This window comes from Peromyscus californicus, unplaced genomic scaffold, assembly GCF_007827085.1.
Source record: "Peromyscus californicus insignis strain IS unplaced genomic scaffold, ASM782708v3 Scaffold_11__1_contigs__length_118956290, whole genome shotgun sequence".
In the NCBI taxonomy this organism is placed as follows: Eukaryota; Metazoa; Chordata; class Mammalia; order Rodentia; family Cricetidae; genus Peromyscus; species Peromyscus californicus.
The window spans coordinates 97,306,129-97,322,247 of record NW_026294402.1 but is presented as its reverse complement, the minus strand read 5'-3'; the positions used below and the strand labels follow the sequence as shown (position 1 = coordinate 97,322,247).

General features: G+C 43.6%; 1 protein-coding gene across 2 annotated transcripts in view; it reads right to left on the bottom strand.

Moving 5' to 3' along the window:
• Positions 1-16,119, bottom strand: part of Ryk (receptor like tyrosine kinase) — a 78,394-nt gene that overhangs the window by 33,832 nt on the left and 28,443 nt on the right. For both annotated transcript variants that reach the window (XM_052718481.1, XM_052718485.1), the window contains exons 3-6: positions 10,796-10,895; positions 8,040-8,174; positions 5,940-5,993; positions 1,092-1,236 (exon numbers count right to left, since the gene is read on the bottom strand). In XM_052718481.1, coding sequence (XP_052574441.1) covers positions 1,092-1,236; positions 5,940-5,993; positions 8,040-8,174; positions 10,796-10,895 — 434 coding nt within the window. The remainder of the gene's footprint in view (positions 1-1,091; positions 1,237-5,939; positions 5,994-8,039; positions 8,175-10,795; positions 10,896-16,119) is intronic.

The window sequence follows — 16,119 nt, the reverse complement described above, 5'->3', positions numbered from 1 at the left end:
CTTCTCTTCTTTCCCTACTCAAGGAAGGGAAGGAACACAATGTAGACGAAGTGCTTAGGAGTACTGACTCCAACCTGTTCCCCGACCTTTCTGGAGGAATGCTTACCACATAGGTCTACCATACAGTGTTAGGACTGAGCATTTAGCGAGAGAAGACACTGCTCTCTGCCTGGAAAAAGCTCACATTCTTGTTTGTGGGAAAGATGGTGATGGATCTGGAGTATGAATTATGGGTTTGGATTGGTGGAAAATCCCCATGGCTCCAGTATGAACAAAAGCTCTGAAGGGCAAGGTGCAGGGCACAGAGTAAGGGTAAGAAATCACCCAACAAAGCACAATAAGGATTCAGTAAGAGAGGTAGAAAGGGTTCAAAGTTCAAAGTCAAATACAATGCTGAGAATGTCTTTAGTTGGTGTGTAGGAGTCACTAAGGATTGTGGGTTGTGAGCACACATCTACCATTCCATCTTTACCTCTCATTGCATTCTGCTACAGTGTCATCTCTGACTCACCCAGGTTAGGCAGGCACCTTCTGCATTCCCACACTACATTATACATATCACAATCATCAATTCTATACTGTAATTATGGGCTAACATCAAAGAACCTTGATACCATGAAGTGTATCATTAATCTTTGTAATCCCAACACTTAGTGTGATTATCTATTCAGGGTATCTCTACTTTGCTATACATTAGAATCATCCAGGAAACTTTAAAGCACAGCAGATACTGAAGTGGGGGGTGGGGAGGGAAGGCAGGTGGGAGGGAAGGACAGAGGGAGGGGGTTGGGGGGATCTAGAAGGAAGGAAAGGAGCAGTTTCAAAAGGCAATTGGAGTCTGGAAGCGAGTCAGGATAATGGAGATGTAAAACATTTGACCTCTACTTCTCCCCAGGTTATAACTCAAAAAAATTTAAAAGATAAAAGACAAACATAAAGACAGTAACCAAGGCATCTTATTTCCTCTTTGGCTGCGGCTGGGTCATCCTCCTTCCTCCCGTGCATCAGTGTGCATGGATGGGGGGTGGGGCACTCATGCACATGTAAGCAACTGATTTTATTTTTTTCCTTTCCCAAAACATGTACAATACCTGTCATCCAGCTCAATCCTTTTCATACTATGAAGGTGCAAAACGGCTAATATTATTGCTACAAGAAATATTACTGCACAGCAAACCCCTACACTGATATAAAACACACGCGTGGAAGTGGTTGGAGCTGCATGTACAGGATCATCTGAAACAAAAACAAAAAGCACATTAGGCTTTTTCAACAAAGCTGATGGCGTGCTGTGTCCTAACACAGTGAGTAGCCCCTGTTCCTCACAAAAAGACCTGCATTTCATCACACTTACTCTTTGATAAAAGCAGATACCTGCAGCGTGGTGCTCATACAAATTTTGGTGTTTTTGTTAGAGTCTTATGAAAAACTTTAAATAAAAGTTCTGGTTAATAAGAACCATAGTCCTCACAAGTGGTATATACGAAACCCCCCAGTCCATAAGACATACAGCAGAGCTGTCCCACAGAATGCTCTGCAGTGAAGCAATGTTCTGTGGCACATTTACAGAAACAGAGAAATGGAACATAGCGTCCAGCACAGGAGTCACTTGCCACCTTGGCTATGTGGCATGAAAAACAACCAGAGTAACTTTGCCATAGTCTATTTTATATCATGTTAATGAATTTACAGTTTCGAGGCTACAATCACCCTGCTAGCCAGACAGCACAGTTCTTTTGATCAATAAATACTATTTTGCTTCTTTGATTTTTTTTTAAAAAGTTCTATTGATTAAATATGATTATACCCAGCTAATGTTATTCTAAGACAAGAAACACCTCAGAAATAGGAAAATTAATTCAACACACAAAAGACTACACCACACACACACACACACACACACACACACACACACACACCCCACTCACTCACTCTCTCTCTCCCCTCCCTCTCCTCCTCCACAGCTGATCAGAGGACAGCAGAAGGCAAACTGTGAAGGGGCTCATGGAGGCGGAAGTATACACACTGTGAGCAAAACTGATGAGACAGAGCTGCAGATGTTTCAACCGTGTATTCACATCATGATCCTATTTTAAAAAACCCAAGAAATGTGGCGTTTATCCCGAATGAGACGAGCAGTCACTGCAAGGTATCAAGTACAGCCGAGACACGCAGGGTGGCCTGCTGACGGCATGCTGGAGGAAGGAGCTGCAGGGGGAGCAAGAGCAGAAGCTGGAACCGCTCAGAAGCTGCAGTGGCTTTGCTGGGAGAGTCAGGGAAGGCGAGGAGGGAGTAGATGTGAAGCAGAGTCACAAACCTTACAGGGCTCAAAGGAAAAGGAAGCAAAGCTTTGGCATAAGGAATCACTTGGTGCTACCTTGACAGAGATATAAAAGAAACAGGCTGGAGAAGTTGAGAATTCTTGGGTGTTTTCTCCCTTGTGTACAAGTTACGTTTGAAATTATGCTGTAGGGTGTCAGACTAAAACACGGACAAGCACTGGGTGGTAGGAACAGCTGAGAGAGTTAAGAATTTGCTGCACAAGCCTGGCCGTCTAAACTTGGAACCCACACAAGAGGCCAGGTGTGGCGGGGTGCACTTGTAATTCAGCACTCCCACAGCAAGGTGGAAGGTGGGGACATGAGAATCGCCCAGAAGTTTATGGGCCAGCTAGTGTGTGCCAGAAACAAGAGAGACCCTGACTCAAACAAGGTAGAGAACCAACCCCCTAAATTCTTCTCTACTTCTCTAAGTGTGCTACGTGCATGCACATGTACACACACATTTAAAAAGAAAGATACAGAAACATAGGATAGGTCAGGACAAAAAATTAAAAGTTACAGTTCTTAAAAGGAGGGGCAGGGGTTTGTGTGGAAGGGAAACCCAGTAGGAATGGGGTGGTGGTGGATATGATCAATATACATTATATATATGTGAAATTCCTAAAAAATAACTAAAAATATCATATTTTTTAAAACAGTAAAAGGAGAAACAAGGTTGTGTCAAAAATTCAAACTCACCAGGTGGTGATGGTGTATGCCTTTAATCCCAGCACTCAGGAGGCAGAGGCAGGAGGATCTCTGTGAATCAAGGCCAGCCTGGTCTACAAAGCAAATTCCAGGACAGCCAGGGCTGTTATACAGAGAAACCCTGTCTTGGAAAAAAAATAAACAAATAAATAAAAAATAACAAAGTTCAAACTCCAGGCTGGACATGGTGACACAAGCTTGTAATCCTAGCACTGGGAGGAAGGCTGGGCAGAATTCTGAGCTTGAGGCTAGCCTGCACTACATAGTAAGACTTTGCTCAAAGACCAACAACCAAACAATAAATTGAGTGAGATGGCTAGCTGTGGCCCAAGTGAAGACAAGACTCTCAAGAGCTTCTGCATGCCAGGGAGAGTTGTGAAGTCTCGGGAGGGGCAGAAAAGACCTAAGGCCTGCGCAGACAATGTGACCCAAGCAGTGGCCAGGGCAGAGCGGTCCACTGGGCAGACTGTCCACATGTACTCTGTCAGCATGTGTAACTGCTCCTGATCCTCACTCTGATGTTAGCTGTCAGAACCCAGCTGCCCTGAGAGTCCCAGGTACTTTCCTCAGACAGCTGCTGTCTCTCTCCTTCAGAGGGGGTTGCACGCCCCTCCCTTGTGCATTCCTAATCTCTCAGCCCGCCATACTGTGCTGCTGTCACTGCCTGAGCCTGCTCCATCTCCCCTAGAACACGCTACCAGTTATAAGGAAGAGTTAAAAACAGGCTAAATAACACAAGAAAGATGTACACGTGACAAATTCTATAGGACCAAAAAAAAAATTGATCAATTAATAAAGAAGGGGTGTTTCTGGTGAACATAAAATATATATTGACCACTGTGTATAGGCTTCATTTAGATCCTGAAGAAGGAAACTATAGAAAGATGGTTTAGGCACATTTAGGTAAATCTGAACACATTAGGAGAAGTTATTAAGGAATTTCTATTTTGCTAAATGTGATAAATCAAAATGAGTGTGTGTTGGGTAACTAGGGGTTTTTTATTACAGTGAAATTCTTGCGAGTAAATAATGTGATGTTTGGGATGTGCTTTAAAACACTTTTTAACTGCCCCCTAACCCATCAAACTGGAAGTAATGATGCATGGAAGAACACTGGTACATGTGATCATTACCTAAGATGTGAATGTCCACCAGCACATACTCTGAACTTCCACATACTTGCAACTTTCCCAGAAAATCTTGTCTATTTCTATAAAGATCATCTGGTGCTTATGCTATCTCAGGGAAAGAACTCAATGTGTTCGTAAGAGAAAAAAGAAGCCTGTTAATAGTGCCTAAGTATTATGAATAGCAGGAGTAAACAAATTTAATTGGCTTAGCAAAATTTCTTCTCTGTGTGCTTCAATAATATAAACTTGGGCTGGGAGAGCAGGTCAGTAGAGTGCTTGCCTAGCATATATGAAGCCCTGGGTTTAATTCCCAGCACTATGTTGCTATGATTGATTGATAAATAAAACAATGATAGGCCAGTAGCCAGGCAGGAAGTATAGGATAGGCGGGACAGAGAGGAGAGGCTGGGAGGTGGAAGTCTAGAAGGGACTCCAGCCTGCCGTCCAGGGAGCATTATGTAAAGGCAGCAGGTAAAGCCACAGAACATGTGGTGACATATAGATTAACAGAAATGGGCTGAGTATAAGAGTAAGAGCTGCTGAGCGGTGGTGGCGCACGCCTTTAATCCCAGCACTCGGGAGGCAGAGGCAGGTGGATCTCTGTGAGTTCGAGGCCAGCCTGGTCTACTAAGTGAGTTCTAGGAAAGGTGCAAAGCTACACAGAGAAACCCTGTCTTGAAAAACCAAAAAAAAAAAAAAAAAAAAAAAAAGAGTAAGAGCTAGACAATGATAGGCCTGAGCTAATAATGGCTGAGCAGTTTAAATAATATAAGCATCTGTATGTTTATTTTATAAGTGGGCTACGGAACTGCCGGGGCTTGGCAGGACCCGGGGAGAAAAACTCTAGCTACAGCACTCCAGAGGTAGAGAAATGAGAATCAGAAACTCAAGGTCACCCTCAACAACATACAAAGCTCCAGGCCAGCCTGTACTAGTGAGTGTTGGTCTGTATGTCAGTTCCTTCCCTCCCATTGTGGGTGTCATGTCTCTGTCACTGTGTCTCTTTCTCTTGGTGTGTGTATGTGTGTTATAGGCAGGTGTTTATATGTGTGTGCATATGTATAGAGACCAGAATTTGACATATAGCATCCTCCTCTATCATTTCTTACCTTACTTTTTGAGACAGGATCTCTCACTGAGCCTGGAGCTCACTGGCTGGCTAAGCTGACTGGCCAGCAAGCTCTGAAGATCTGCCTGGCCCTGCCCCTCTACCACCTCTCACCATCCCATGCCACACAGTGCTGATGTTACAGGAGCACACCGCAGCACGCGGCTTTTACACGGGTGCTAGGAATCTGAACGAGTCGTCTTCATGCTTGCATAGCGAGCACTTTACCAACTAGGTCATCTCTCTCTCTCTCTCAAAATAAATTATAAATAACATAAATCTGCACTTTCACCTAGATGAAAGTAGCTAGGGGTTGGGCCCAGGCTGTGAGTCAGATTCTCTAACACCCTGCTAATGGCGGTCTTATATATATTTTTTTAATAGTCCTTCCTTTACTGGGCCAACCTGAGAAAAAGCACACTATAAATTATTGTTCCCAGAAGGTATGTATTAGTTAGTTAGCGCTGTAAAAGATGTATGAGTTTGAATTCTCACAGTCTTCAATCTCTTAACAGCTTCATTTGCTCTATGTAGCAATCTACAAACCACGAGCGAAATAAACAGTAAACTAACGTCAGCACCAGGCAGGCTTCAGGCTTCATGCAATCATGCTCACATACACTCAGACACCGCTTCACTCAGGATGGGGAAAGATAACAGAGTGACACTCACAAATAGTTCTGCTAGTGTTTCTGTCCAAGGCTGAAGTTTTTACTTCTTCAAGTTCTAGATTAAAAAGAAAATAAAAAATACTTCAGAAATTGTTTTCCACAAGAATCCTTATATACTAACACATCTTCTGGGCATTGAACTAAGTCACAAGGTGTTTGCTTATAAGATAATGAAAACTACTGTGCCATTCCAATAATCATCAGTGCAATCACCAGTAAAGAAACAGCCTGTGCCGGTTACTTATAGATTTCTAATGAAACATGTTTCTGTGGTCAAGAGTGTGGAGAAACCCACAAACTTATACTGTCATCATGGAAACTCGCGGCACAACCAGCTCAGTGGACAAGCTCTAGAATTCTAGAGGATGAAAACTTCCTGACCCTTAATTCTCACCAATAAGATAAACTTCTAGGAAGTAACAGCTCTTAGCATTCCACACAGCACAGGTGTGCTTGCTAGTGCAGATGTTTAAATGCCACGGGCTAGGAAACCAGATAAATACAATAGGATCACATATTAAAGTTAAGAGTCACAAAAAAAACCTAGCTCAATTAAGTGGACAAATTATGCCCACCAAATTAAGAAGGTGGTATATATTAAATCTAAAACGGAACAGTTTTCAGAAGTCAGGCATGGTGGTGACCTTAACCTCAGCTGCCAAGGAGGCTGAGGCAGGAGGATCACAAGTTGACTTGGTTATATAGTGAGTTCAAGGCCAGCTTGGGTAACTTAGCAAGACCTTGTCTCAAATAAAAATGCTAAAGTAGAGTTTGGGATACAGCTCAGTGGTGAAGCACTCTCCTAGCACACCCTGGGTCCAACACTAGTATCCATCCATCCACCCTCCATCCATCCATTCTCACTGACTAGTTACACAAGTCTAGGTGGCCTCTTCAAGGCCCAGTGTCCTCATGCCAATCACATAAAGTTGGAGTAGAGCCTCTATAGTCCCCTTAGGCTTTAAACTTATTTACATCAAAGTAGGTACATAACTCATAGAACTAAAAATGCACTAAAGCTAAGAGTGCTAATTTGTTATTTTTAAAATGTCTCTTTTCAGTGCAATATAGCTTCTTTGTTGGTATGTATCTTGACATCTGCCACTGTAATTCACTTGCTGACCCTGAGTGTTTAGATAACACCCAGCACTAATTTCAACTGGGAAATTTGTAAATGGACAGTTTCATAAGGAAGCCAAAGACCCAGGTTTGCCTCTCAGCTGCAGCACTTTGTCTGAGCTTGGCCAGGTTACTCAGATATTCTGAAAACATACCACCTGGAGCTAATGTAAGACTACATGGGTTTAGTGCATGTAAAGCTTACAGACCATGGAAAAGCATCCATTAAGTTTATGCTTTGTTTTGTTTCTACCTTAAACAGTAAACAGTTCTACCTATTTGTAAATTCAGAAACTTAATCTCTGTGCTACAAGGAGATTAGATAACCTTTAAGAATTCTTAAAATTTCAAAACTCAGCCTTGGTGTGAACTCACTAGTATCTGTGGTGATTTCCTGAGCAATAGACAATATAATCCAAACCCCAAACAGCTAATTACTATTAAGTACCCACATGTGACATCCTAATTCTAGGCTAGATTTAATTATCCTTTAAACCCTCTCTGAAACAGCACCATGCACATTTTACAGATGAGACCCTGAGCCTCACAGAGGTGCAATAGCTTATCCCCCATCCTGAGAAGAACAGAGATGCAGTTCCAACCCAGGCCCACGTGACTCCCCCAAAGTGAAGCTCCTGCAGAAGCCACGTGCACTGAGCAAATGCTTAGCTCCCAGCTGCTCAGTGGCCCTTGTGGGGTTTAGCTTCCTTTTCTACTTCTCGGCCACACAGGCTCCACTTCACACTCCTAATGGAGATACTCAAGCAGTTCTACAGAGCTGAGAACCACAGGCTGAGTGGGGCTGAAGGAGATCCTGGCTACACACTATCTGGACCACCCTAGAATTTCATCTACTAGTGTGCTTTCTTTGTCTCACAACTGAAATAAAGACTTGGCCATAATTAAGTCTGTAAACAAGCAACACAATCTTCTGTGGACCTCTTATTTACATGAAACACATTTTGTTAAATAAATTCCTTACTTTTGTAGCACATTTTCCTTCGTTTAAAATTTAAAACTGTAAAATTTTTTGAAGAATTTACTGTCAGGTTGAGCTGCATTAGTATCATAACTTCAGAGTCTACTTTGCCGGTACAGGAAAGCTCGACCCGAAACACTGTTTAAAAGAAGTAAGAGAAAATATTTTAGTGTGCTAAACATCAGGATCAATGCCCCAACAGTACCATCCAACGTTTTATTACTGTTCTCAAATAAAGCAATCAAATACATTTAAATAAGTGGACCAGACAGAAGCTTTCCGAGACCGAATCACCACAGCTCTGGACATTTCTATTTCCTTCACTGTAGACACAGAAGAGTGCTGAGGAGGAAAGCAGGCTTAGATGAGGGACAATCACTTTCAAGCCTTGCCTGTGATTCTGAACATGCTAGTTTGTCTTACACGTTCTGCTTTCCCATATACTAATGCTACAGATTCATAAGGCAAACCCTGCTGACCTTACCAGTCTCACTAGCAACAGTAACAAAATCACACAGTAAAAGGAAAGACTACGCAGTACCAAGTGAAATTATATATTGCTCCTAGCATTTGGAGGATGTAACTTTCAGGAAGAATTATGTATTGCTGCCTGCAGGGCAGACATGAGATGCCCCAAATAAAACATGTCATCACCATATTCCTAGAGCAGGGGCACCCTTTCCTGTTGTCTGGTTAACAAAATGGGGGGAAACCAAAGCCACACTGAACTGGGTGGCCCGAGAGTTCCTATTGGACTTAGAGCTATGACATACAGATATGCAAATATATACATTAGCACACCTCAATGACATAGTAATAGCATGTTTGGAAGTACTCTCTGTGGAAAATGGGTATGTGTATTTAGTAATCACATTTAAAAATTGTCTTATCCAGTAAGTACTCCTAGGAAATAAAGACATTGTTACTGGGGTAAATTATAATAAACTTTTATATGAAATTATAATAAACCTATAAATTATAATAAACCTATAAATGAAACTGACAAATTCTTGATATGAATTAAAACCTCTGCTCTTCTAAATAGGATTAGCTTTAAAAAGTATTTCTAGTGACATTAAGGATGAAAAAGTAGATTTTAGTAACTTTTCTATCTTCCAGCTTAAGATTTCTTTCTTACAACTTGAGAAAATATTATTTCACCATCTATATGAATGAATCAGAGATTTAGGCATTTCTGAACATCCTTGCTGACCAACAAAAATTAACCCGCCTTCCAGCACTGTCTTAAAGCCTAGATGAACATGTGTCACTAAAAATGAGGGAATAAATAAGTAAATTCAGTAAGTGACTAAAACCGCCAGGAAAAGCTCTACTTATGCTTCCTTTAAAGTAATAATAACAACAACAATAATCCATCTTAAAATCTCCCACATCCCAGAGCCTTTCTGTGTTGCTCAGTTTTCATCAGCTTGATACAAACTAGAGTCCCTGAGACTCCCTCCAACTGAGGAACTGCCTCCATCAGACTGGCCAGGCTCGGCTGTGGGGCATTTTCTTAATTAATGATTGACATGGGAAGGCCCAGCACTGCAGGATGTGCCAGCCATGGGCAGGTGGTCCTGGGTCGTATAAGAAAGCAAACTGAGTAAGCCATGGAGAGCAAGTCAGCAAACAACACTCCTCCATGATCTCTGCTTCAGTTCCTCCTCCAGGTTGTTGCTTTGAGTTCCTGCCTTGACTTCCCTCGAGAATGGACTCTAGAAAGCTGAAATCAACCCTTTCCTCCCCAAGTGGTATTTATGACAGCAACCGAAAACCACCCAGGACATCTTTCAAAGGGTCTGCTTATACGCTGTGATGGTGGTGGAAATAAAACATTCAGTCCATTTAGTCAGACACATGCTGAGCGCCTATTGCATACCAACTGCTGTGCAAGGAATCACCAGATACTGTAATAAGTTTATTAACAGTCACATGCAAGTTGGTACGGGCAGGAAACACAGAGGAGTTAACAACTGGCAGTGGAACAGGAAAAGGATGGTGTAGACTTTGCATCTTATAGAATGGATAGAGGGGAATTCCAAGCAGAAATAAGGGAAAGACGGTTCCAAATTGAGACCAACATGTACAAAGGCCTGGGGGTGAAAATTATACACAAACTGGAACTGCTGCAATGCTGGGGTGTGTACAAAGGCCTGGGTATAAGAACTGAACACAGGTCGGGCGGTGGTGGCGCACGCCTTTAATCCCAGCACTCGGGAGGCAGAGGCAAGTGATCTTTGTGAGTTCGAGGCCAGCCTGGTCTACAGAGCGAGATCCAGGAAAAGCGCAAAGCTACACAGAGAAACCCTGTCTCGAAAAACCAAAAAAAAAAAAAAAGAACTGAACTGAACACAGACTGGATTCCTGGGGTGCTGGAACATGGGCAGTGGCCAGAGGCAGGTATTAATGGACGCAGGAAAAGCTGAGAAGTCTGCAGTGAGCCAGCTGACTGGAGCAGGAGGCGCTGAAGGACTTGATACCCTGTGGTCAGATGCAAATGTACAGTGGCCACCCCAAGCCAATGGTATCAGGTAGGACTTAAACAAAGGGAGTAAGAGCAGAGGCAGGGACTCAGATGGAGATGCCAGCAACACGGAAAAGGAGCCAAGGAGGAGCTAAGCAAAGACAGTTCTACAAAGATGTAACAGGATTCATTCAAAGTACTTTTCAAAGACAGGCACTCAGTAAACCGTCTCTGTAGGGCTATGAGGGAGACAGCTGAAAGCAGTATGCTAAGTCTGTCTTCACTGGCTCACCTGATAAAGTGCGTGGGACTTCCCCTTGAGCAGAAATATTGACCTGGGGCATGCCCATAGCCACAAAATTGTCTACTTGGAATCCCAGCTTATATTCAACCTGTAAAATGAAGAGAGATAAAAGCATTGGACCTGTGACAAAAGAAAGGATTTCATTAATGAGCTCATTAATTAAGCAGTACATGAGCTATTTGCAGGTGCAAACAATCCCACTACCAAAAATTTCCAAAGAGCAAGCCTCTAATCCCAGCACTCACAGGCAGAGGAAGGCAGACTTTGGAGAGTTTGAGGTCTACTTGACCTATATAGTGAGTTCCAGGACAGTCAGAACTACAAAGTGAGAACCTTTCTCAAAAAAATAAATAAAAATAATAAAACTAAAATCATTCTAGGAATTTTCAACCAGAAAAAAATTCAACCAAAGGCTATTTAGTATATAGAACAGGACCACCCTTTCACTAAAACCTACCAGCCTTCCTGACAACAATGATATAGGCAATGATTTACTGTTACGCCGGAGAGGAAGCATTCACTCTCTTCAACTCACCACAACACCCTGACTGCCACCAAGGGGTGCTAGAGAGCTATCTCTACGGTACCCTCAGGCTTGCCAACAATAAAACATCAAGAGGATGACCATATAGTTATGGCAAAGTTATCTCGGAATAGGACCATAAAGCCAGGGAAGGCACATGAAGGAAATTAGCATGGCTCTAGGATCATGAAGCCATGTGACCTACACAAAGAAGCAACTTTTCCAAGCTTCAGCTTTTAGAAAATGAGGATCATTCAACATGAGGAGCAAATGTGATGACCACATAGCACACCTGTGACAACGGATCAGGGCCCTTTGCTAATGTAGACCTGGAGGCCTCAGAAGCTCCCCAGCCTCCTGCCAACCCCAGGGACTCCCACACAGACCTCCTGTGCTGTCAACACTGCTGCATGTCTTTTTGTTCCCCATGGAAGAAACCTCAGGGTTCTCACAGCCTCTCAGACTCTCAACCTCTTCACGGCCATCTTCCTCCTGTTCTCCCTCACCGTCGCTTTCCCTTCAGGCATCCTCTTCTTCTTCCTGGTGTCCACTTTCTACACCCGACCACTGGGTCTACATGTGGGGTCAGTGGGCGTTTAAGGCTCTAAGGTCCTCTTAGATGTGCTGTGAAATCACGCTCCTACTCTGAAGCTCACTTCCACCCACGCCATCCACACGCTAACATGCTAACAGGACTGACTCCAGAGCTTTTGACCGCTAGCTCACTCTGTCCCCTGCCACCTTTCTGTTAACTTTGAAATGCAGTATTCTTTCTGACATACCACTCAACTTCTCCATGTCCGAAACAGATACAAAAATATTGTCCATTCCATCCAAGGTCCCAGCACTACCTCTGACCACCCACCTCTGGTCCCTACAAAAGCCGTTCTTTGTGTTCACTGCTTAAGTCAGACAACATTTATGAGGCATGTTTATGAGCCAAGGGTTGTGCTTGTAGAGGGGGAAGGCAGTGGTCAATTAAACTACTTCCTTCCTTCCCGGCACAGCCAGGACCACTCGGTTTCATGTTCCCACGGCCTGTGCCCCAGCACGGACATCACTGACACAGTCATTTTAACACCTTCAGCTGGTTCACTCCTTGTTCCACATACTTGGATGGCAGTCCCTGCAGCCCCACTGCCCTCGGCTCAGCTTGCTGGGGGATATCCTGGAGAACTGTGTTTACACATGATGAGAACCCACCCCCCAAGTCCTGTGCTCAATGGCTGCTCTTCTTCAACCTCACTGACACTCTTACTGATGCACCACATGCTACCTTCTCCTTCTTCACTTTCAGCTAGCACAGAGGACTCTTTTTTGTCCTTTCTAGCATCAGGCAGACCTGTCAGAACTCTGCACTCTGGTTCCAAGGAAAGCTCCAGCCTCCTCATCAGAGGATGAACCCTTCTCCCCATACACTAGGCTCCAACCCATTTCGCCACAAATGAAATCTCAACTTGTCTCTCACTCTCCTTTCCCTCCAGCCATCTACTGGGCATATCCACCTTGTAACCCTACAGCCTCAAATCTAAAATGCAGAGGTGAGCTTCCCTTTTTACCAAACTCACAAAGTTTCTACAGAATGCCATGCTAGAATCCAGCCTCAGGCCATTACCTGTAGCAGTCTCCTCTTATAGATACAGACAGGCACCCTACTGAGACACTGCGAGTTCCTAGCTAAAAAACACTCTGGGGCAGGCCAGGATCTCTCACTTGAGCAGTTAATTACTTGGTGCCACAAGCTGCTCCCCACTCCTTCCCTGCCTCCTGCCTGGGAATCAGAGAACCTGACTATAGGTGTATGCTCTGGAACTCACTCCATCCTCAGATATGAAAACAAGACCCCACCTTTATCACATGGGCTCTGATGCCTCTCTCCAGAGACCCTGCCATGCTGTCAGTCTCTGGGACTAGGGCCTGAACTCTCCTTGAGGCCCCTACCAGACTGTTGCCTCTCTGTCTGTCCATGACATTAATAGCTTTCCTAGAAACTCCTTACTCCCTAGCAATCCCCTGCAGTGTCCCTCTTGAACAACCCCCACAAAACCTTTAGCTGCTCAGGGACCAAAACACCTAGGAAAGCAAAGACTGGGCACAGTCAAGCAGTTGAAGGGCCCTAATGGCAGAGCTGAGGGCAAGGGGCGTCTCATGGAGCCACAGGGAGAGGGAGAAAGAGAAAAGAAATGAGGAGCAAGAGCAGAAGCAGAGGTGTGAGAGGCTGAGGAGAGCACTAAGACAATCACCGGCGGCTTAGAGGAACCGCAGGAAGACGCATGGAAGCTGACCCTTTGTCTACCACTTCTTCTGACAGGCTGAATGAACCTGGGAAGCATCACAAGGCAATTCTCTCCTCCCACTGGGGTCCTTAGGGTACCTGATTTTTAAATGTAGTTTTTGGAGTCAGAGAAGACTGCCAATTATTGAAATCCAATTTTCTCTACTTTGGCAAGCACTAATCTGTAAGGAACATCACTTGTCAATCACCTTTGAAGAAACAGATCTATTTAGAAACTACATCACAGACTACCAAACAAAATACTCTGAACAGCAGTTGTTTATCAGAAAAATAAATGAGCCAAAATACTTCAGAAAAGTTACTAGAGAAACTATAAATATTTGAGTAAGCTAAAAAATAAACATGTTTGGTATTTTTCCCTTACTTGGAACACATGGCTATGTGACTAGGCAGATGATGAGTAAAGCTGTCTCCTTCTGGAACACAGATCTAAAGTGAATGTGCTTGCCTACGGTCCAACAGCCTTTTAATTCCTCCCAAGCTGCCAGAACTGCCTTCCTCACAGCTACTTCACTCTGGGGACCCAGCAGGCCGGCCCCCAGAGGCTGGTGCTGGAGCTCTGACAAGCTCCCTGCACACTCTCCTGGACTGAGACCAAGGAGAGTGGGTGGTGGAGTCTTCTGCCACATCTTAGTATGCTTCTGCCTTCTGGCGCTCAAGCGTATCTACTGACACGTAACAGGCACAGCTCATGTTTTTTCTTGAACACTGGGGAATTTTCTGGAACATACAAGAAACTAATTATCTGTTAAGACCGCCTAGTAGTCTATTCTTGTGAGAGAATCCATACCAGAGCTCTACTCCCATCTTAAAACACAATTAACACAGTCTCTACCACTCCCTAAGGCACGCGTGACACAGATGTTAAGAAAAAGACACACACGGCCCCAGCCTCTGAGGAACTAGACTCTTTGGCAAGACCAGTCAAGTAAACACTACCACCAAAAGCTTTGATGTGGACAACTGATGTTAAAGCATCTGTACTGTTCAAGTGATACATCAGGGAGTCTGGGGATCCTCAGAAGCAAGTATTTCATCTTCTGGCAAGATCTTAAAAAGTCCAAACGGAGAGTTTCTGACAGAGTGTCAGAAATTGAGAGTGGCAGCCTTCCTTCTGAAAGTTTATGACTGCATCTCAGAGCCAAATGATCAAGAGACCCCATCACCATAGCACACTGTTCTCTCGGGTGACTCTGCCACTTCGGGTCACCTCTAGTTCCTGCTTCTTCTGCTTCCAAACTCTCTTGAGCAAGTCCTTCACAAACTGGGGTCCCAGTTTCCTCTGGCAGGAAATGATCAATAAATCAAAGCACAGCTATACAAGGAAATATGATAAAAGTTATTTGAAGGGGGAAAACACACAAATCAATACGGAGGAACAGAGGACCTCTACCAGGACACATTGCTCAGAACTCTGCACTACACAAAAGCATGAAGCATTTAAGTGTACGTATGCACACTACACACACACACACACACACACACACACACACACACACACACACACACCTTTCTTTAGGAGACAAGAATCAGGCAATAATGCCCGGTGAGGACCAAGATCTTGATGGGCTTGCTCAGCATGCTACTACGATAGCGGAAAACCTTCCTTTCATTGTATACTCTTACATGCCTCTGGAATTTGTACCATATCCATATACTGCCTACTCATATGATTAACTTTTTAAATAAACAAACTGCAACTAGTCAACCATGCTAAAAATCACCACATACTATGATGTAAGAACTAGAATTAGGAACTGCAATATCATTAAGAAGAAGCCTAAAGCTATAGTTTAAAAACATGCTCTAGTCAGGTGTAGTGATGCACACCTTTAATCCCAGCACTTGTGAGGCAGAGGCAGGCAGATCTCTATGAGTCCAAAGCCAATTTGGTCTACAAATTGAGTTCCAGGACAGCCAGAGCTATAGAGTGAGACCCTGTCTCAAAAAAAGAAAAGAAATCTACAAGATATTAGAATAATTAGAGTTACACTGGGCCTCTCTAGTGTTTACCCTGAAAGCATATATATACATATATATATTCATAGAAGATCCCTCCAAGCTAGCTTCCATCATGACAGGTTCCCCACTACCAATAATTTCTGAGGCTGAAACACATGGACAAGGCAACAAAACTTCAGATTGACACAAACTAAAGCAATATCAACTAGTGAGACATTAGTCAGAAAGATGCTGGAGATAACTGATGAGCTCTGAGTGCTGGGACTTAGAACACTGAACTTCCTGATTCTGGGACCTGTACTCTGATTATGTAAATAACACCAATGTCCTGCAGTCTAAGGTATTTAGGAGCAAGGAACATAATGCTTTCAATGCACTTTCAAACAGTTCAAGGGCAAACATGGGCAGGGAGTCAGGAGCAAACGGTACAAACATTTTCATTTTGCAAATCTGGGAAATGAAGACGTAAGATTTCTTGGGATGGAGGAACTGAGGCAGTTAGAGATGTGAAGAAATCACTAATGAATAAAC